General features: G+C 39.8%; 1 protein-coding gene across 2 annotated transcripts; it reads right to left on the reverse strand.

Moving 5' to 3' along the window:
- Positions 1–1010: 1010 nt before the first annotated feature.
- On the reverse strand, positions 1011–23243 carry CENPH (centromere protein H). Of its 2 annotated transcripts, XM_082835254.1 has the most exons (9): positions 23060–23243; positions 21282–21337; positions 12115–12163; positions 11643–11717; positions 9260–9316; positions 5966–6029; positions 5587–5638; positions 3383–3546; positions 1011–1513 (listed from the first exon to the last, which is right to left on the reverse strand). In XM_082835254.1, exons 1-9 carry the CDS (start codon positions 23182–23184, stop codon positions 1418–1420), a joined length of 738 nt encoding a protein of 245 aa, XP_082691380.1. In that variant the 5' UTR covers positions 23185–23243; the 3' UTR covers positions 1011–1417. The 2 variants fall into 2 exon arrangements, with proteins under 2 accessions (XP_082691380.1, XP_082691381.1); XM_082835255.1 differs by lacking the exon at positions 9260–9316.
- Positions 23244–23879: the final 636 nt, after the last annotated feature.

The following is a 23879-nucleotide window of genomic DNA, read 5'->3' on the forward strand; positions in this document are numbered from 1 at the left end:
TGAAGCAAAACTATAAATATTCCAAAGAAAAGTTTCTAGAATTCAAATCTCTTTATTTTTGTTACTGATCTAAAGAACAGATTTCAAATGCTATTACCACTGCAGTGCATCTTTTCCAGTTTAAATTACTTCTTTTTCTTTTTAAACGTCATTATGTCTTTTTCAACTAGAGCAATTTTTTAAAAATATTTATTTATTTATTTGGTTGTGCCAGGTCTTAGTTGAGGCAGGTGGGCTCCTTAGTTGCAGCGCACCGGCTCCTTAGTTCTGGCTTGCCGGCTCCTTAGTTGCAGCATGCAAACTGTTAGTTGAGGCATGCATGTGGGATCTAGTTCCCTGAGCAGGGATCCCTTAAAGTCCATCTTAAAAGAATGTTGAAAACACTACATTGTCTATAAAAATTATCAACAGCTCCAAATTAATAAAGAGCTCAAATTAGTTTTCCAAAACTGGAATTGGATTCTATAAAAGGTGGCAAGTTCTATTTTTTAATAAGATAGAATAATATTTTTTCTTTTTATTTTTTAACTTATAAAAGTAATGCACAATAAACATAAAAATACAAAAGAAAAAAGTCACAAATTTTCTATAATAACCACAACTGTTAACATTGTGAATATGTTTTTCTTTTTCTTTCTTTTTCATGACTGAGGTGCTTTATTTGGGTGTCTGTTTAAAAATGCATAAGGGGGATTGAGAGAACTGGGGAAATGGTGGTCAAAGGGTACAAACTTGCAGTTAGAAGATGAATAAATTTTGGAGATCTAATGTACAGCACTGTGATTCTAGTTAACAATACTATATTACATACTTCAAAGTTACTAAGAGGGTAATCTTAAATATTCTCACCATGATAAAGAAATGATAATTATGTAACATGATGGAGGTGTTAGCTAATGCCATGGTGGTCAAATCAACATGTTGTACATCTTAAACTTACACAATGTTATATATCAATTATATCGCAAATTTTTTTTAAAAAGGCAAAAGAAAATCTCTAGTGAGACAGAACTAAAATGAGATTTATTTGAATAAAATACAATTGACAGTTGAAAAAAATAAAGATGTGGATATGCTTTTCTAAATTTCCAATATTTTGGTTGACAAACAAATACAGAGAAGTATTCCAAATGAGAGTTGGGACTTACAGGAATGTTGTAAAAAAAAAAGTCCACATTCAGTGGAAAGCTGGACTAGATATCTTTTGGGACACTTCCAAGGCTAACATTTTCAGATTCTTTTAGATTATGCCAGTCACTTTATCATATTTAAAGCAGTAAATTCCATGTACCACTGTTAAGCTAAAAAAAAATTGCAGTATTAGAACAGTTCCAAAAACACTGAAAAGCATTTCACTTGAAATTTGCAATTTAAATGACATTAAAGACAGAAACAAAAATACGTCAAAACAGAATTCTTATTGGATCATGGTGAGATTCTTCTCAAGCTGCAGAACAGTTTCCTTAAGGGCAGAATCCTCTGCCCAGTTGGCTTTACTCCCCAAAATGAGGTTCTGTAATTAAGAAAAAAAATTTTTAAATTAATGTTCTAAGTACTCTTAAAAATTTATCAAGATTTTTAAAAAATCCTCAGAACTTCCCTGGTGGCGCAGTGGTTAAGAATCCACCTGCCAATGCAGGGGACACGGGTTTGAGCCCTGGTCCGGGAAGATCCCACATGCCATGGAGCAACTAAGCCTGTGCACCTTAACTACTGAGCCTGCGCTCTAGAGCCCGCGAGCCACAACTACTGAGCCTGCAAGCCACAGCCACTGAGCCCATGTGCTGCAACTACTGAGCCTGCGCGCCTAGAGCCCATGCTCCGCAACAAGAGAAACCCCTGCAATGAGAAGCCTGCGCACCACAATGAAGAGCAGCCCCCGCGCACCACAACTAGAGAAAAGCCCGCGCACAGCAACGAAGACCCAATGTAGCCAAAAATAATAAATTAAATAAAGTAAAGAGGGACTTCCCTGGTGGTCCAGTGGCTAAGACTCCATGCTCCCAATACCGGGGGCCCGGGATTGATCCCTGGTCAGGGAACTAGATCCCACATGCCGCAACTGTGAGTTCGCATGCCACAACTAAAGATCCTGCACGCAGCAATGAAGATCCCAGTACAGCCAAATAAATAAATATTAAAAAAAAAAAAAAGTAAAGAAAAACCTCCAGGCTAAATGAACACATAAAATTTAAAAACTGACATAATGGGGACTTCCCTGGTGGCGCAGTGGTTAAGATTCTGTCTGCCAATGCAGGGGACAAGGGTTCGATCCCTGGTCCGGGAAGATCCCACATGCCGTGGAGGAACTAAGCCCCTGCACACCAACTACTGAGCCTGTGTGCCACAACTACTGAAGCCCCTGCGCCTAGAGCCTGTGCTCTGCAACAAGAGAAGACATTGCAATGAGAAGCCCAAGCACCACAACAAAGAGTAGCCCCTGCTCGCCAGAACTAGAGAAAGCCTGTGTGCAGCAAAGAAGACCCAACACAGCCAAAAAATAAATAAATAAACTTAAAAAATAAAAAAAACCCTGACATGACAATAACTACCAATATTCATTGAGAATTTGCTTCAAGCAGACACTATGCTAAACAGATTAACATGAATTATCACCTTTAGTTCTAATAACCACTCTTCCTACACAAGGAAACTAATGCTTAGACAAGTTATATAATTTCCTCAAGGTCAGCAACATTTTTTTTAAAATTTATTTATTTTAATTTATTTATTTGTGTGCAGGCTTTTTCTAGTTGCAGTGAGCGGGGGCCACTCTTTGTTGCGGTGCGTGGGCTTCTCATTGCGGTGGCTTCTCTTTTTGCAGAGCATGGGCTCTAGGCACGTGGGCTTCAGTAGTTGTGGCATGCAGGCTCAGTAGTTGTAGCGCAAGGGCTTACTTGCTCCATGGCATGTGGGATCTTCCCAGACTGGGGATCGAACCGTGTCCCCTGCATTGGCAGGCGGATTCTTAACCGCTGTGCAACCAGGGAAGTCCCTCAGCAACTATTAAGTAGCTGGTAGGATCTTAACTCTAGATTCCCATCACCTGCATCCATGTTTTCCCCACTTCCCAACTTGAAGTCTAATGTTCTCCGTCGTTATACCATTCTGCCTCCACAGAGCTGCTGACATCATTTCCATTTATAAATGCCTAAGGTCTAACTATAACAAAAAACCAAAGCCTTAAATGCTAAACAGACATAAATTCAAGATATATGTAAACAGCTTGATATTCAGTACTGAATTATTTAGTAAGACCAAAAACTAAATGAAAAAAAAAAAAAAAAGAAAAGAAAACTAAATGAAAATAAGCCTGAAAGTAATAGAACCATCCACTTTTGAAAAGTTCTTTACCCCACCTCCTATTTTATAAAAATATTACCTGGAACACATGTTGAATAACTGTAGTAATCTGTATCTCCATCTCCAGGTTTTGTTGTATGGTCTTTATCTTCCCCGAATTTTCCATACTACCCAAATCATCTTTCTGTTTGTTCTTTTCAGTCTGTATTTCGAAAAGCTTCCTTTCTGAAGCTTGTTTTAACTCTATTGGGTTAAAAATAAAACCATATACTATATATGATAACTCCTATAAACAAGAATCTTGAAAACTTATGAAGCAGAACAGTTACTGATTATTTCAGTCAAGAGAAAATTTTTAATAAGCAGCATTTTAGGCTGCAGTTCCATTTTGATCTGAAAATGATTTCTCTGGTGCAAAACACCAATATTTTAATTTCATACTTAGTAATGTCCTCTGTGAGATGTTCAAGGTATGTATGTATGACAATGATACTGTCTACAAATGTTTGCTGTGGCATCATGTCAAAGAGGACTTACTCTGGGTTGCCAAAAAAATAGCAGGAGATATATGTAATGAAATACTTTCCCCCCCTTTATTTACAAAAATTACAATATCAACAAGATGAATTTTCAAGGAAAGGTAAGATTCCCTTCTCCAGGGATAAATACCATCAACCGTTTTTTTTTTGTTGTTCCTGAAATGTTCTGAGAACTAAACTAGAAATCTTCCTGGTAAACCCATCTTAAGTTGAAAATATCCTAAGTCGAAAATGCATTTAGTACACCTAATCTACCAAACATCACAGCTTAACTTAGCCTACCTTAAACATGCTCAGAACACTTACATTAGCCTGCAAAGGGGCAAAATCATCTAACACAAAGCCTGTTTTATAACAATGTGTTAAATATCTCATGTAATTTATTGAATACTGTACTGAAGGTGAAAAACATAATAGTTGTAAGTGTATTGGTTGTTTACCCTTATGATCACGTGGCTGATAGGAGCTGGGGCTCGATGTTGCTGCCCAGCATCACAATGGAGTATGTTACTAGCCCAGGAAAAGAGCAAAATTCAAAATCTGAATTCAGTTTCTACTAAATGCATATCATCATAAAGTCAAAAAATCATTAAGTTGAAACATCATAAGTTGGGGACAGATAGTATTTGAAAACATAAATGGGTGTATCTCAGGAGCTTGGTTCCTTGACAGGAATGCAATGGAAAAAAAGCCAAAGGGTGATTAGATCAGATGACCAGGACTACTTCTAATCCTGAGATTACTTACAAAAAGGCAAATCTACATAGTATTTTAAAATAATAAATCATGCCTATACTGTTAAATGAAAAAAGCAGTTTACAACACAGAATAAAATTATGCCAATTTTATTTTATAAATAAGAAGCATTGAAGATCGATTATCTCTTGATAAAATTAAAAATTTAACTTCCTATGTATGTTTTTCTGTTTCTAAATTCTTTATAGAGAATATGTGTTACTTCTGAAATACATTTCAATAAAACATTTCAATGCAAAAAGCCATCTCATGTTCATTAAGTTAAAAAGCTGCAGAACCATATGCATCAAGTGATCATTTAAAAATTATGTTTAGGGGGCTTACTTGGTGGCACAGTGGTTAAGAATCCGCCTGCCAATGCAGGGGACACGGGTTTGAGCCCTGTTCTGGGACGATGCCACATGCCGCGGAGCAGCTAAGCCCGTGCGCCACAACTATTGAGGCTGCGCTCTAGAGCCCGAGAGCCACAACTACTGAGCCCACATGCTGCAACCACTGAAGCCTGTGCGCCTAGAGCCTGTGCTTCACAACAAGAGAAGCCACTGCAATGAGAAGCCGGCGCCCCGCAACTAGAGAAAGCCCGCGCGCAGCAACAAAGACTCAACGCAGCCAAAAATAAAATAAAATAAATAAATTTGAAAAAAATTATGTTTATTTAAATACATTTATATGGGTGTGGAAAAAGGCCTGGAATGATGTACTCCTAACTGTGGTCACACAGGATGGAGGTATGGCTTTCACATTATACTTTTTTGTATTATTTGATATTCCTTCCCCCACTGAGAATATCTTAATTTTTGTGACTTAAAGTTCTAAAACAACAAATCAAGCAAAATCCATTTTATATACTACTTTTTAAATTGCTATGTCCAAAATTTTAAGGAAATTAAAAAATTTTTCAGTGATTGAGAGATCTGGCCTTGTCAATCTTCATATTAAGTGAAAATGTGTTCTCCAAAAAAAAAAAAAAAAAAAGTGTTCTACATACGCAATCTTTTCTTTCTAACATCAAGCAATTTGTCTTCTAAGTCCCGGGTTTCCTGTTATTAGAAATAAAAAGATTAAGGCACATAACCTAAGAACACACCTACAATATTTAAATCACTGAATTTATCTATTCATATTTTCTAGAGCTCCAGTTTTTAATTCCTGTTTCCACACAACAAAAGGGAAAGGAAAAGTAGCTTAAATGATAAGTAGATAATTAGTCAGAAATAATGGAATTATGGAAAAGAGAGAAACTTTAAGGACAGTGAATTCCAACCCTATCAGTCTCTTTGGGCAATCCTATTTAGTCACATACAGTTACCAGCAAGAATGTTACTGAAATCATGAGAATGCATAAGCAGCTTTATATTTAAAGTTACCTGCTGTGATTTCATTACTGATTTATTTAGACTTAGTATTTGTTTCATGTTATCCATGAGCACACTGAAAAGGAATAAAAAATATGATTAACAATTAAAAACACTCAATTAAGAAATCAGTTAGTACATATTTACTTTCATTATATTCACTGTACACTTCAATAGAAAGTCATTGTTTAACAAAATAAATCTGGAAAAATTTGATGTAAACTAAATTTCTGTTTAGAATTAGAGATGCATTTCCCTAGAAAAATTTTTGCTCACAGACAACAAAGAATATCAAATAACATTTCTTTTGTTTTTTCCCTTGGCTGCACTGCACGGCATGTGGGATCTTAGTTCCCCGACCAGGGATCAAACTGGTGCCACCTGCAGTGGAAGCTTGGAGTCTTAACCACTGGACCGCCAGGGAATTCCCCAGGAACATTCTAAAAATGTCATATTTAGGGGGAAAAAACCCTAACAGCTTGCTAATACATAGCTTTTTTTTGGAAACAGACTTTAGTTTTTAGACAAGTTTTACGTTCAAAGCAGAACCGAGTGGAAGGGAAGCCCATGTACACGCTGCCCCCACGCTTGCACAGCCTCCCCCGCAGCAGAGCGATCCATTTGTTACAAATGATGAACCGACACTGACGCATCATTATCACCCAGAGGCCATGGTTTACATTAGGGTTAGAGTTCACTCTTGGTGTTGTACATGCTATGAGTTGACAAATGTATAATGACATGTATCTACCATTATCATATCATACAGAATAGTTTCAGTGAATAAAGTGCTTTTATCCCCATTTCTCCAACAAGTGTTTCTTTTTTTTTTTTAATTAGTTAATTTATTTATTTTTGGTTGTGCTGGGTCTTTGTTGCTGCGCATGGGCTTTTTCTCTAGTTGCGGGGAGCAAGGGCTCTAGGTGTGCAGGCTCAGTAGTTGTGGTGTATGGGCTTAGTTGTTCTATGGCATGTGGCATCTTCCTGGACCAGGGCTCGAACCCGTGTCCCCTGCATTGGAAGGCGGATTCTCAACCACTGCGCCACCAGGGAAGCCCCTCCAACAAGTATTTCTGAGTGACTACTACATGGCAAGACTGTGCCAGGCACCAGGAATATAAAACAGAGTAAAACATAGTACATGTTTTCAAAGAGGAAAGAATCTTATGGGGGAAAAAATAAATCCACAACCATCATATGGTTTCATTACAACCAGTAATGGATATGAACCCTTCTAAGAGTTGTGCAAAGGGTGGAACAAGGGAAATCCTTGAGTCTTAAAAGATGTAAAGTATAGTTGAACGTTGAACAATGCAGGTGGGGTGAGTGGTTAGGGACACCAACCATCCCACACAGTCAAGAGCACTGCTATCTCTGCCTCAAAAACAAAGGAATTAAATGACTCACCCAAGGGAAGAAAGCTGAAACAGTTTGGATCAAACCCTAGTTCTTCTGATTCCACATACTGTGACCTCTAACTAAACACAAATCTTCCCCCATACTTAGTTAACTTAAAGATCTGTAAAATGAAAATACAGGTGCCATATTTATTGAAAAAAACCCCAAACAACCTGCATATAAGTGGACTTGGGCAGTTGAAACCCAGGTTGTTCAATGCTCAAGTGTAATTATGAAGATTACCTAGATCAAGCAGTTTAGTACGGCTGGAGTAAAAGGGTGGAAATAAGACTGGATGAGAATAGTGGTTCTCATATTTCAGAGTGCCACATTCCCTTGGGAGGCTCGTTAAATGTGGATTGCCAGCTCCCCATCTTCAGAGATTCTGAGTCAGCAGGTTTGGGATGGGACCAGCAATGTGACCATTGTGAAAATACTAATTATCCTGATAATCAGCCAGGCGTGAGAAACACTGTAGAAGTTTACCTGGGAGGCTGAAAAAGGGGACTATTTGCACAGACCTGAGAGCTGAACTCATTTTCTGCTAGTTACAGCTATACGTGGTTGTAAACATTAAGACAGGCTAAAGGCGCTGCCTCAGCCTACCTGGCCTTTATGCTGTCTTTGGTGTCAATGCGATGAATCTATCCTGCACTCCTTTACAAGAATGTTTTAAGCTCTCCTTTCGTGGGGGAGCAATATTTAGAGAGTTCAAATGCAGATTTTAGGATTTATGTAGTCCTGGAGTTAAATGGAATATGGGAGGAATGGGTATCAGTCAGGGCTAAGACGTCCAGATAGAGAAAGTGCCAGATCCATCTCGGTACTTTTCCTGTGCCAACAGTGGGGTGGTGGTGGTGGTGGTATTTTATCACAAGATTAGAGCTTTGGGAGATAAAATCACAGGTAAGGCCCCGGTGGCCAGGCACTTAGGATCAGATTAGAGATGACCTTGATTGCCTGGCCAATTATTGAACCTACGCAAGATCATTTCTGCCAATACAAAAATGCGGAGTATATTTCCTATCTCATTGAGTTGTTGTTGGCTTAAATGAGATAGCATTGCTCCTGCTTTACAGTAAATCCCAAATGAAAGTTAACTTTCAAAACCTTCCTTCCGGGGCTTCCCTGATGGCACAGTGGTTGAGAATCCGCCTGCCAATGCAAGGAACACGGTTTCGAGCCCTGGTCCAGGAAGATCCCACATGTCATGGAGCAACTAAGCCCGTGCGCCACAACTACTGAGCTTGCGCTCTAGAGACTGCGTGTCACAACTACTGAAGCCCATGCGCCTAGAGCACGTGCTCCGCAACGAGAAGCCACTGCAATGAGAAGCCCGCATACCGCAACAAAGAGTAGCCCCCGCTCACTGCAACTAGAGAAAGCCCGCGCACAGCAACGAAGACCCAACGCAGCCAAAAATAAATAAATTTATTAAAAACAAAAACAATCTTCCTTCAAAATTCTCAGATTGGGGACTTCCCTGGTGGTCCAGTGGTTAAGACTCCACATTCCCAATGCAGGGGGCCTGGGTTTGATCCCTGGTCAGGGAACTAAACCCCGCATGCCGCAACTAAGACCTGGTGCAGCCAAATAAATAAATATTAAAAAAAAAAGATTCCATATTGTATAGGTAAAACGTCCATGGCTTCTTAGGGTCCCGATCCATATGAAACAAAATGTCAACAGGACTATAAAAGTTGTAGTGATGAGAAGGGCCCACATGTTTCTTTTTTTTTTTTTTTTTTTTGTCATGTTTCTTATTCCCCAGATAAAGGTGGTCGGCAGTGACAGGTAATTAAAAAAAAAAAAAAATTCACAGAACTAGTCATTATGCGGATCTCCCTTATTCCCATCCTTGCCAAATCCAGAAAAAATAAAATAAAACAAACAAACAAAAAAACATACCTAGTCTTGGTGTTAATTTTCTCCATGTGTTTTTTAAGTGCACTTGAAAGCTGCATCCTATAGAGGAAAAAAGCTTCCATTATAAAACATGGTTAACATTTAGGGTACACTGAAAAAGAAAATTTAAAAATACGACAAGGTAAAGATTGATTTCTCTTTAAATATAACATAAAACAAAAGTAGGTTTTTAAACAGTATCATATGGGAAATACTTTGATAAGTAAGTTATAGAAATATGAAGGAACACCAATATGGATGCGGCTGTTGCATGCAGTTGTGCATATGGCCAGAGAGGGGGGCTGAGCAGACCTGACACCCAGCCTGAACTTGCTCTCCAAGCCGTCCACCTTGCTGCGGGGCTGCGAGGAAGCATTAAGGCACTACAAAATGTAATGTACAACACAATAAACATGTTTAACACTGCTGTAAGTTATATGTGCAAGTTGTTAAGAGAATAAATCCTAAGAGTTCTCACCACAAGAAAATAACTTTTTTGCTATTTCTTTAATTTTGTATCTATATGAGATGATGTTCATTAAACCGAATGTGATAATCATTTCAGGATGCATGTAAGTCAAAACATTATGCTGCACACCTTAAACTTATACAGTGCTGTATTATCAATTATATCTCAATAAAACTGGAAGAAAAAAAAAGGTACTACAGAGATCAACAGGGGCCCAAAATGTGTAGTTAGGGAATACAAAACCATACTTGACTGTGAACTTTAAAATGTGTCTATGTAAAAGCAAGCACTGTAATTTATTTTTAAATTCAAATAGCTAATAAATAATAATAAAAAGGCAATCAGGGGCTTCCCTTGGTGACGCAGTGGTTAAGAATCCACCTGCCAATGCAGGGGACACGGGTTCGAGCCCTGGTCCGGGAAGACCCCACATGCCATGGAGCAACTAAGCCCGTGCACCACAACTACTGACCCTGCACTCTAGAGCCCGAGAGCCACAACCACTGAGACTGTGTGCCACAACTACTGAAGCCCACACACCTAGAGCCTGTGCTCCACAACAAGAGAAGCCACTGCAATGAGAAACCCATGCACTGCAAAGAAAAGTAGCCCCTGCTCGCCGCAGCTAGAGAAAGCCTGTGCACAGCAATGAAGACCCAAAGCAGCCAAAAATAAATTAAAAAAAAAAAAAGGCAATCAGCTCAGCAATATTAGTCATTTCATTAAAGGGGGATATCTTAATAGCTCTGAAGCCACCTTAGTTAAAAAGTATGATCTATATAATGAGCCAGCATATGAAATGAGGGAAAAAAGTTCACTGCTAGAAGCAATTAAAAGGGATTTAACTACTTTTCAATTAAATGTAAATAAATTCATCTGGGACGGCCAGAAATACAAGGAAAAAACTGTTAAGAGTCATTCACTTAATTGAGATTATTAATTCAGATCATAAGTCTATAATAGAGACCACTGTTTGTCTTATTAACAACTGTATGCCAGCTCCAGCACAAAGCTTACGACACAGGAAGCACTCAAATATTTGTTGAATGAATTTTAAAATATATATGCAAAGCCTAAAATTAAAAATATATTTAAATTCACTGACAATTCTTTTACTCAATTAAGAGTTACTGGAATAGGGGACTTCCCTGGTGGTCCAGTGGTTAAGAATCCACCTTCCAATGCAGAGGACACAGGTTCGATCCCTGGTCGGGGAACTAAGATCCCATATGCCACGGGACAACTAAGCCCTTGAGCCACAACTACTGAGCACACAAGCCACAACTAGAGAGCCTGCATGCCACAACTGTTGAGCCTGAGCGCCAAAACTAGAGAGAAGGCCAGGCACCGCGTGAAGATCACGCGTCCCCCAACTAAGACCCGATGCAGCCAAAAAGTAAAATAAATAAACAAATATTAAAAAAAAAGTTACTGGAGTAAATGAATCCATATAATCATTTCAAACACAGAATGAGATTTAACCTCACACTTTAATTGTCTTGACTGACATTTCCTTATTAACCCTATCTTATGTAACTTCTTCAAATGAAGACATTAATGAATGATGTAACTTTTCTCTCAGGGCTCAAAATTTGTGGGACCATTATCTAAACATCATTTTGATTGATTACTTCAGACTAGTTAAAATAGCCGTGCACCTTGAGTCATACCCATTTTGCATACTTAAAAGGTAATAATTGGGCTTCCCTGGTGGCGCAGTGGTTGAGAGTCCGCCTGCTGATGCAGGGCACGCAGGTTCATGCCCCTGTCCGGGAAGATCCCACATGCTGCGGAGCAGCTGGGCCCATAAGCCATGGCCGCTGAGCCTGCACATATGGAGCCTGTGCTCCGCAACAGGAGAGGCCACAACAGTGAGACGCCCGCATACCGCAAAAGAAAAAAAAAGGTAATAATTACCTGTCTAATGCAAGCTTTTTCATTTCAAAAGCAATTTTTGCCTCTTCAATTTCTTTTTCCAGTTCTTCAATTTTACTGCCAAAGAAGCATGAACAAAAGAATTTCAGCAATATCAGAAAAAGTAACTACTTGAAGAAAGGTATAAAGTAAATCTTTGAAGAAAGTAAAATGCCTGTTCTCTAAATAAAAGTATTCTACAGGCTCCCAACATCTACGCATTTACAGATTTGGTAAACTGATTCCTGCTATGATACTTCGCTAAGTATCTTGTTAAGGTGTGGAGGATGCCAAAAGTGTTAATATGATCACTCATGTGCATGTAAGTCTACATGCCACATCAACAACTTCTCAATACGTGCATGACAAATTACTTGGAAAAAAAAAGGAAAGGAAAAAGAAAGACAATATTATAAGGTGGATAATATTATTAAATCTGTAAAAACCAAAACTAAAATTTTAAAATATGACCTACGCTTCAATTTGCTTTTCCTGCATGATTTGTTCTGGAGTTTTTTCTTCATCTACAAATAAATAAATTTTTGACGTTAGTAGTATTTTATTAAAGCATTGTCCAAAAGAAATATAATGTAAGCCACAAATGCAAACCAAATATGTAATTTTTAATTTCATTTCCACACTACAAAAGAAACAAATGAAATTAATTTTAATATAGCTTATTAAACCCAACAGATCCAAAATATTATCATTTCAACACGTAATCAATTTCTAATTACTACTGAAATATTTCACATTCCTTTCTTCTGTGCATATTTTACATTTACTGTCCTTCTCAATGAGGACTAACCACATTTCAAGTGTTCAACAGTCACATGGAGCTAATGTCTATCACGTCGGACAGCAGTTATGGAATGATAGAAAAAGAGTAAAAAATGAACAAGATCACAGGGCTTCCCTGGTGGCGCAGTGGTTGAGAGTCCGCCTGCCGATGCAGGGGACACGGGTTCGTGCCCCAGTCCAGGAAGATCCCACATGCCGTGGAGCGGCTAGGCCCATGAGCCATGGCCGCTGAGCCTGCGCATCCGGAGCCTGTGCTCCGCAACGGGAGAGGCCACAATGGGAGAGGCCCGTGTACCGCAAAAACAAAAAGCAAAAAACAAAAAACAAGATCAATGTTAAAAAAAAAAACTGTATGTCTATATATAAGCAACAAACAATAGGAAATTAAACTTTAAAAATACATGTAAAATTGCACGCAAACACACAAAATACTTAAGGATAAATTTAACAAAATACATGTATCACCTCTACACTGAACACTACCAAATACTATAAGTTTATTTAATTTAATTTAATTTATTTATTTATTTGTTTTTGACTGTGTTGGATCTTCATTGCTGCGTGTGGGCTTTCTCTAGCTGCGGCAAGCAGGGGCTATTCTTCGTTGTGGTGTGGGGCTTCTCACTGCGGTGGCTTCTCTTTCTGTGGATCATGGGCTTTAGGCACACAGGCTTTAGTAGTTGTGGCTCGCGGGCTCTAGAGCACAGGCTCAGTGGTTGTGGTGCATGGGCTTAGTTGCTCCGTGGCCTGTGGGATCTTCCCAGATCAGGGCTTGAACCCGTGTCCCCTGCACTGGCAGGCGCATTCTTAACCACTGCACCACCAGGGAAGACCCCATTACAAAATACTGAAATGGAAAGATAAACTATCTATATGTATTGGGAGAATCATTATCGCTAATATAACAATTTTACCCATACTGATCTATAGATCCCACTCAAATCCCAGTCAAATCTGTAGAAATTGACAAACTGATTTTAAATGCATATAGAAAAACAAAGCACCAAGAATAATCAAAGCAATTTTGACAAACAATGTTGAAGGACTTACAAGAGCTGATAATCAAGACTTACTATAAAGCTACAGTCATCCAAACAGCATGGTACCACTGTAAGGATAGACAAATACCTCAAAGGAACAGAAGAAAAAGTCCAGAAACAGACCTACACATATACACTGGATAAAGAAAAGTCTTTTCAACAGTGCTAGAAAAACTGGATTTCTATATGGAAAACAAATGAACCTTTATCCTTACTTAGCGCACACCATACACAAAAGTTACTCCAAAAGTAGCAGGATACAAAATTAATGCACAGAAATCTCTGGCATTCCTACACACTAATGATGAAAAATCTGAAAGAGAAATTAAGCAAACACTCCCATTTACCATTGCAACAAAAAGAGTAAAATACTTAGGAATAAACCTACCTAAGGAGACAAAAGACCTGTATGCAGAAAACTATAAGACACTGATGAAAGAAATTAAAGATGATACAAACAGATGGAGAGATATACCATGTTCTTGGATTGGAAGAATCAACATTGTGAAAATGACTCTATTACCCAAAGCAATCTATAAATTCAATGCAATCTCTATCAAACTACCAATGGTATTTTTCACAGAACTAGAACAAAAAAATTCACAATTTGTATGGAAATATAAATGACCCCGAATAGCCAAAGCAATCTTGAGAAAGAAAAATGGAGCTGGAGGAATCAGGCTCCCTGACTTCAGACTATATGACAAAGCTACAGTAATCAAGACAGTATGGTACTGGCACAAAAACAGAAATATAGATCAATGGAACAGGATAGAAAGTCCAGAGATAAATCCACACACATATGGTCACCTTATTTTTGATAAAGGAGGCAAGAATATACAATGGAGAAAAGACAGCCTTTTCAATAAGTGGTGCTGGGAAAACTGGACAGCTACATGTAAAAGTGAAATTAGACCACTCCCTAACACCATATACAAAAATAAACTCAAAATGGATTAAAGACCTAAATGTAAGGCCAGACACTATAAAACTCTTAGAGGAAAACGTAGGCAGAACACTGTGACATAAGTCACAGCAAGATCCTTTTTGACCCACCTCCTAGAAAAATGGAAATAAAACCAAAAATAAACAAACGGGACCTAATGAAACTTAAAACCTTTTGCACAGCAAAGGAAACCATAAACAAGACCAAAAGACAACCCTCAGAATGGGAGAAAATATTTGCAAACGAAGCAACTGACAAAGGATTAATCTCCAAAATATACAAGCAGCTCATGCAATTCAATATCAAAAAACCAAACAACCCAATCCAAAAATGGGCAGAAGACCTAAAGAGACATTTCTCCAAAGAAGATATACAGATTGCCAACAAACACATGAATGGAGTCTCAACATCCTTTCATTAGAGAAATGCACTAATCATTAGAGAAATGCAAATCAAAACTATAATGAGGTATCACCTCACACCATTAAGAATGGCCATCATCAGAAAATCTACAAACAATAAATGCTGGAGAGGGCGTGGAGAAAAGGAAATCCTCTTGCACTGTTGGTGGGAATGTAAACTGATACAGCCACTATGGAGAACAGTATGGAGGTTCCTCAAAAAACTAAAAACAGAGCTACCATAGGACCCAGCAATCACACTACTGGGCATATACCCTGAGAAAACCATAATTCAAAAAGAGTCATGTACCGCAATGTTCACTGTAGCTCTATTTACAATAACCAGGACGTGGAAGCAACCTAAGTGTCCATCGACAGACGAATGGATAAAGAAGATGTGGCACATATACACAATGGAATATTACTCAGCCATAAAAATAAACGAAATTGAGTTATTTGTAGTGGGGTGGATGGACCTAGAGTCTGTCATACAAAGTGAAGAAGTCAGAAAGAGAAAAACAAATACCCTATGCTAACAGATATATATGGAATCTTAAAAAAAAAAATAATAATGGTTTTGAAGAACCGAGGGGCAGGACAGGAATAAAGACACAGACATAGAGAATGGACTTGAGGACACGGGGAGGGCGAAGGGCAAGCTGGGACGAAGTGAGAGAGTGGCATGGTCATATACACACTACTAAATGTAAAACAGATAGCTAGTGGGAAGCAGCCACAGAGCACAGGGAGATCAGCTCGGTGCTTTGTGTCCACCTAGAAGGGTGGGATAGGGAGGGTGGGAGGGAGACACAAGAGGGAGGAGATATGGGTATATATGTATATGTATAGCTGATTCACTTTGTTATATAGCAGAAACTAACACACCATTGTAAAGCAATTATACTCCAATAAAGATTTAAAAAAAAAAAAAAGAATCTCAGTCCTGTACGTTAAACCTAACACCTTAAGACTTCTAGAACAAAACACAGGAGAAAACTTTGCAACCTTGGGGTAGTCACAGTTTCTTAGATAGAACTCAAAAACCATAAAGTACAAAAGAAAAGAGTGAAAAATAGTGCTTCATCAAAATTAATGCCTTCTGCTCCTCAAAAGACAATGTTAAGGAAGTAAAAAAGCAAGCAACAAACTAGGAGAAAATTTCTGCCATATATGTATACATATGTATATACACACACACATATATTTATTTACCTAAAAAAGGACTGTATTCTTGTCTTTAAAGGAGTGAATATTTTATTCTTTAGTGTTTAATAGAATACATCATGGTATTCAGTTATAATTAAAGAACTCAAACTCAATGAGACTAACAATCCAATTAAAAAATGGGTAAGCACCTCCTAGAGTAATGGAAATAAAAAAAAAAAAAACAAATGGGACCTAATGAAACTTCAAAGCTTTTGCACAGCAAAGGAAACCATAAACAAGACCAAAAGACAACCCTCAGAATGGGAGAAAAAATTTGCAAATGAAGCAACTGACAAAGGATTAATCTCCAAAATTTACAAGCAGCTCATGCAGCTCAATAACAAAAAAACAAACAACCCAATCCAAAAATGGGCAGAAGACCTAAATAGACAATTCTCCAAGAAAGATATACAGATAACCAACAAACACATGAAAGAATGCTCAACATCATTAATCATTAGAGAAATGCAAATCAAAATTGTAATGAGGTATCAACTCACACCAGTCAGAATGGCCATCATCAAAAAATCTAGAAACAATAAATGCTGGAGAGGGTGTGGAGAAAAGGGAACACTGTTTCACTGCTGGTGGGAATGTAAATTGGTTCAGCCACTATGGAGAACAGTATGGAGGTTCCTTAAAAAACTACAAATAGAACTACCATATGACCCAGCAATCCCACTATCGGGCATATACCCTGAGAAAACCAAAATTCAAAAAGAGTCATGTACCAAAATGTTCATTGCAGCTCTATTTACAATAGCCCGGAGATGGAAACAACCTAAGTGCCCATCATCAGATGAATGGATAAAGAAGATGTGGCACATATATACAATGGAATATTACTCAGCCATAAAAAGAAACGAAATTGAGCTATTTGTAATGAGGTGGATAGACCTAGAGTCTGTCATACAGAGTGAAATAAGTCAGAAAGAAAAAGACAAATATCGTATGCTAACACATATATATGGAATTTAAGACGAGAAAAAAATGTCATGAAGAACCTAGGGGTAAGACAGGAATAAAGACACAGACCTACTGGAGAACGGACTTCAGGATATGGGGAGGGGGAAGGGTGAGCTGTGACAGGGCAAGAGAGAGTCATGGACATATATACACTAACAAACGTAAGGTAGATAGCTAGTGGGAAGCAGCCGCATGGCACAGGGACATCGGCCCAGTGCTTTGTGACCGCCTGAAGGGGTGGGATAGGGAGGGTGGGAGGGAGGGAGACACAAGAGGGAAGAGATATGGGAACATATGTATATGTATAACTGATTCACTTTGTTGTAAAGCAGAAACTAACACACCATTGTAAAGCAATTATACCCCAATAAAGATGTTAAAAAAAAATGGGTAAGGATTTGAATGGATATTTCATAAAAGTAGATTTATACATCTACTTCATAAAAGTAGATGTATAAATTGCCAATAAGACGTGAAAAGATAATCAACAACATTAGTTATTAGGGAAATGTAAATTAAAACCACATGAGATACTACTATATACTTACTAGAATGGCTAAAATTTAAAAAGACTGACAGGGGACTTCCCTGGTGGTGCAGTGGTTAACAATCCACCTGCCAATGCAGGGGACACGGGTTCGATCCCTGGGCTGGGAACATCCCACATGCCACGGGGCAACTAAGCCCGTGCGCCACAACTACTGAGCCCGCGTGCGACATCTACTGAAGCCCACACCCTAGAGCCTGTGCACTGCAACTACTGAGCCCGTGCTCCACAATAAGAGAAGCCACTGCAATGAGAACCCCACACAGTGCAGTGAAGAGTAGCTCCTGCTTGCTCCAACTAGAGTAACCCGTGCACAGCAACGAAGACCCAACACAGCCAAAAAATAAATAAATTAACTAAAAAAAAAATGGTGAGGGCTTCCCTCGTGGCGCAGTGGTTGAGAGTCCGCCTGCCGATGCAGGGGACACGGGTTCGTGCCCCGGTCCGGGAAGATCCCACGTGCCGCGGAGCGGCTGGGCCCGTGAGATGGCTGCTGAGCCTGCACATCCGGAGCCTGTGCTCCGCAACAGGCCACAACAGTGAGAGGCCCATGTACGGCCAAAAAAAAAAAAAAAAAAAAGGTGAATTTTCTTACACGAATTAAGTCACAAAAGGAAGATATCAGAAACAAAAAAATACATACCATATAAATCCATTTACATCAAATTCTAGAACAGTGCTGTCCAAACCACTGTTCTGTTCTGTGATGAATGAAATGCTTAATATCTGCACTGTCCAATATGGTAGCCACCAGCCACATTGTGGCTTCAGCATTTGATATGTGATTAGTGCAACAAAGAATTTTAAATTTTATTTGATTTTAATTAACTTAACTTTAAAAGGCCACCTGTAGCTAGTGGCTACTGTATTGGACAGCACTACTCTAGAAGACAAATCTGTAGCAACAGAAATCAAATTGACGGTTGCTGGGGTCAGGGTGGGGACTGAGTGTGAAGTGGCACGGGCAGGTGTGACAGAAATGTTCTACGTCTTGATTGTGGTGGTAGTTACAGAGATGTATACATTTGTTAGAACTCATCAAATTGTACCCTTAAAATAGATGCACTTATTGTAAGTCTTCATGCAATAAAGTCTCAGTAATAAATATATATATAAAATCTCAGTAATATATATATATGTATGTATATATATATATATATATATATATAGAGAGAGAGAGAGAGAGAGAGAGTGTGTGTGTGTGTGTGTGTGTGTGTGTGTGTGTGTGTGTGTGGTACGCGGGTCTCTCACTGCTGTGGCCTCTCCCGTTGTGGAGCACAGGCTCCGGACGCGCAGGCTCAGTGGCCATGGCTCATGGGCCCAGCCGCTCTGCGGCATGTGGGATCTACCAAGACCAGGGCACGAACCCATGTCCCCTGCATCGGCAGGCGGACTCTCAACCACTGCACCATCAGGCAAGCCCTCAGTAATATATTTTTTAATGGTAAAACACTAATCAATTTTAGACAAACATCTTCTCTCAAAGACTACAACCTAACTACTTATGGTTTGTTTCAAATCTGTCCTCTCCTTTAGTTGTAGAAATTCTAGAGTGTGGATTATTAAATCTACTCAAGTTTTCAGATGTCACAAGCCCTTAAAAATAAAATTATCTATACAGGGAAAACAAGAACTGCAGGAGGAGGCAGACTCTCTTATCACTTGGATTTTAGCTTTAAGGTCATCTTCTCGAAGAAGCCATCTCTGATTCCTCTGTCTAAAGTAGACACTCCCTCTTATCACACCAATATTTCCTTCATCACATTTACCTCACCTCATAATTATCTCACATGTTTCTTTGCTTACCTGTTTTGCTACATAGAATTTAAGCTCCATGAGGGTAAAGTCTGCCTTGTTCAACACCATATCTCCATCCCTAGCATCAATTCATTCAACTATGAGTGCAGGAATACTCAATAGAGATAATTCTTCAGTGGTCCAAATTTTGAATAGCTTTTCCCTTATACCTCGAAATCTAAGATCAAATATACATTTTTTTTCTTTTCTTTTTTTTGCGGTACGCGGGCCTCTCACTGTTGTGGCCTCTCCCGCTGCGGAGCACAGGCTCCAGACGCGCAGGCTCAGTGGCCATGGCTCACGGGCCCAGCCGCTCCGCGGTATGTGGGATCTTCCCGTACCGGGGCACGAACCCATGTCCCCTGCATTGGCAGGCGGACTCTCAACCACTGCGCCACCAGGGAAGCCCTAAATATACTTTTTTATTATGTGGGCTCTCATGCCAGAAAAAGCATTAGGTATGTCGTACTTCTCATCTCTAAGGTAAACATAATTGGTTTAATACAAGGAACATGGGCTTTGGAAACAAGAACACCATTAATTCCTCCAGGGGAAGGGCAGGGACCTACTAACCATCTTTGAGTTAAGCATTTTTTAAATTGAAGTATAGCTGATTTACAATGTTGTATCAGTTTCAGGTATACAGCAAAGTGATTGAGTTTTAAAAATATATATATATATATATATATATATATATATACATACACACATTTATATATATTTTATATATGTAATAGATATTCTTTTTCAGGAAGTAAGCATTATCGATGTAACAAAAGGGATATGGCTTTGGAGGCAAGAAGGCCTGGTTCATATCCTAGTTCCTATAGTTACTAGTTACAGTAAGCAGAAAAGAGGCTGGGGGGCCCATTTTTTTAGGGTTTGGTTTGGTTTGGTTTTTTGCAAAATATGACTTTAGAAACCCTGGAGTGGAGATGGAAAACACACCAGAAATGCCTTCAGATCTATGGCCTTAAAGAGAGCTTGAGCAGAGCTCAAAAATTACCTAAGTTCAAACACGGATTCAGGGAAGTGATTAAGACATCTATGAGGTCCCTCGGCTTTTCCACAATTTTTTTTTTTTAAAGATTTATTTATTTATTTAATTTGGAGGTGCCAGGCCTTAGTTGCGGCACATGAGATCTTTGTTGTGGCACGTGGGTTCTTTTAGTTGCGGCATGCGTGTGGGATCTAGTTCCCTGACCAGGGATTGAACCTGGGCCCCCTGAGCTGGGAGCGTAGAGTCTCATCCACTGGACCACCAGGGAAGTTCCTCCACAATTCCTGATTCCACCTAGTGTACTATTTGATTTTACTCTTTAAGCTTATTTCATAGGGAAAGAAAGAGTAACCAAAATCTATCTTTGTGACCCAAGGGCTTACAATAAATCAGGTGGCTATTAGGTGGTCATTACTTCAGGATGACTAAACCATCATTTTACTACTCTCTTGGTCCCTGAGATTTCTGGATTAATAATTTTAAGATAAATTTAAAATTTTTCTGTGTTTAGAATTGAAAATTTTTACTTTCGCCTTTATGCCTCTTCTGCTCTCATGCCAATAATCCAGTGTTTCTCAAAGTATAGGTCTCAGATCACTTGCTTTACAATCATCTAATCTGCTAATTTAATGTTCAGGTTGTTGATGGTAGCAAGTTTTGTGATACCCTAAGCCCACAGGGATTTCCCAATTCTCTGATCAACAGAACTTAATTGTCCTGTATTGTTATTTACTTGTTTTATATACATTTCTTGAATTCCTAACTAGTTCCTTAGGGCCAGGGCAAGCCTGCTTTTTGCATTCTTACAGGGTATAGGACTGCATTATGCTGGCCCTCCCATTCCCTAAATAAATATATTTTTGTAAAATTGGTGTTTTCCCTGGAGTACTGTTCATCAACAAACTCACAAAACCTTATTTGAAAATGAAAATACTTACTTGCATCAACCATTGATTTATATTCCAAGAGTTGTTGTTTGGTCTGGGCTCTTACCCTGAAAACAGATAAAGAGAAGAAAGTTATATACTTATTGAGGTTTTACTCATTACTATATTATAAATCAACTCATCTTTTTGGCAAGTTGATGCAACAAAATGAGTATAAATAAATAGCATTAAGGTCTTCCATTTTGGCCTATTTTATTTAAAACAGGTATAAAGAATTTAAGGCCTCAGAAAAATACTCAAAATGAAATACAGTAGGAAAACAGCATCTGTGAGGAAAAGTTTAAAATTTGATTTTTAAATTTATTCTTAATGGGCCACACTGAAATGAGGCTTAAAGAGAAGGGCTACACAAAGAAATAGATCAAAACAAGTCAGGTGGACCTTTGTGAGAATAGTGTTTGGTAGCCAGGACCTCTTTTGGGCATTTCTTCCTAAGAGGAAAACACAACAAATAAGGGAATAGGGGAAGGTAATACGGGGAAGCTATTCTTTCCAGGAGTTGATGAAGCCCATATATGCATTCAAGAAGGCTATGGGATACTCTAGCTGTGGACAGTGGCTAATATGACCATCCAGAATTGACAACGGACTGCAGTAGCATTTTCCTATATGGCTCCAAGAACTCTGGATAGGGAATGACCAGATCCAGAGACTCACAGATAATATGAATGGGAATAGTTAAAGGCAAGAGCTCCGACCCGGTGTCTTCTAAACTTCTTCCTCTGATGTATATATTATAAAAGACTGTCGATAACTAAGTTCCCATCTCCCATCACTGTTGCCTATCCCTGTCCACAGGTCCCACAACTCACTGTCAGAGGGTCGGGTATATGGCCCAAAGACTGGGGTGAGACCTTGAGAGAATACAAAGAAGTTCATGAATCATGTGACAATGGGTGAAAGCATGCCTCCATCTTTGAGAAGCCTTTGAAGGAGAGGATGGTGAGTCTTGGGAAATACAACTCTGTTTGACAGAGACTCTTCATAGTAAGCCGACCAGATCAAATCAGCTTGAACCTGCAGAGCAGCTCCTGGGCAAAGACATCTACATAATCATGAGAAAAAAAAGTTGGTCCTGAGGTTGTGTTCCAATAAAACTTTACTTAAGGGGACTGAAATTTAATTTCACATAATTTTCACCTGTTATTAAATATTCTTGTGACTTCCCCCACCACCACCATTTAAACACATGAAAACTATCTTTAGCTTGAGGGGGTCACACAGCAACAGAGTAGGATGGATAAGGCCAGGGCCACAGTTGCCCACTGGTGTAAAAGACTGATGTCCTTTATCATCAAATCTTGCCCTAGCAACGTAGAGACGTTGCTTCCTGGTAGAAAATATAACAAATGAAGCTTCTGCATTGAAAAGGGCCATACCTACAACAGAAAAGGGCGGAGCCTCCTCCCTCCGAAGTTATCAGGGCTTCGATGCAGCCCACATAAGGGCTTGAAACTCGGGGTCCCAGGGCATGAGTGGGTAAGAAAGGAGGCGTTAATTACAGCTCAGTAGGCTCTAAGGGCCCTTTGCTAAACGCTGACTCCAGAATATCTCGTTTAATGCCCACAGCAACTCTGCTAGGAAGCTGTCATTTTTCTCTCCTTTGCCAAGATGAAGAAAGGGGCTTAAAGAGCTTAAGTGAATGATGCAGTCACGCAGCCATTAAGCGACCGACGCTGAATTCGAACCCTGGACATTTCTAAGCAAAGCGGGGAGCTCCTGGCCACGACGCCCACTTGGTTCCCACCCAGCCGGCCAGAGGGAACAACCTGAGCAGCAGGGCCATGCGGTCCTCGGGACGCGCCGCCTGGGCGCCGGCGACCTGCGGCGGCTCGCCTTCCCCTCTGGAGTCCGCGGCCTCGGCAGCGGCTTCCTCCTCGGACTGCGTCTCCATCCTCTGCGCGAAGTGCTACCACTCAGGACCGGAACACTCTGCCCTAGAAGGGACCGCTTTTCCCGCCACTAAATTGACACCGGAAGGGACCGCAGGGTCATCGCGCCGCCCCGCCCCTTCCGCCGCAGGGCCCGCCCTTTCCGCCCAGGTCTCTGCTGGTTGCTGTCCCTTCTTTTACCATGCCTGGACCAGGTACTAGCTAAAACCGTTACAAACCACTAGTGAAAGTTGGAAGCACTCTGATTTAGCGTCAGCTCTGTCGAGTGCTGGGCTAAGGGCTATATGCAGCAGCCGTTCGGGGGCACTCCCCGGCTCCTGGCACCGCGGCCTAGAGGGGAGAACCCCGACATCACAGGTCTTTCAGCCTTGGAGCTGGGATAGCCGTTACTGACCCACCTTAGCACTCCCCTTCCATCCGCGGCCTTGGAAGATGGCTGTGCCCGGCAGGCTGGCAGAGATAAACATTGGAGGGTTAGGTAGACTTTTGCTCTGAGCTCATTAAGTCCAGGCCCCTCATTTGGCGGAGAAGAGTGGCCCAAGTTCAGAGATACCGACTTCCTCCCCACGAGGCAATGCAGACTTCCAGTTTGAAATTCAGCTGTCAGTAAGATTCGAACTCGTAACAGAGTTGGGTGCCCCCCAAGTGTCAGTTTGATGATCCGGCAGATTACAGTTGAGCTTTCTTGGCTGAGCAG

This window comes from Leucopleurus acutus, assembly GCF_964270905.1.
Source record: "Leucopleurus acutus genome assembly, chromosome: 3".
Lineage (NCBI taxonomy): Eukaryota > Metazoa > Chordata > Mammalia > Artiodactyla > Delphinidae > Leucopleurus > Leucopleurus acutus.

Coding starts and splice junctions, on each gene's coding strand:
- CENPH (XM_082835254.1), bottom strand. CDS start 23,184: ATGGAGACGCAGTCCGAGGAGGAAGCCGCTGCCGAGGCCGCGGACTCC. Junction 11,718..12,114: donor CAGGAAAAGCAAATTGAAGC/GTAGGTCATATT, acceptor CTTCTTTGGCAG/TAAAATTGAAGAACTGGAAA. Junction 3,547..5,586: donor TGTTAGAAAGAAAAGATTGC/GTATGTAGAACA, acceptor TTAACCCAATAG/AGTTAAAACAAGCTTCAGAA.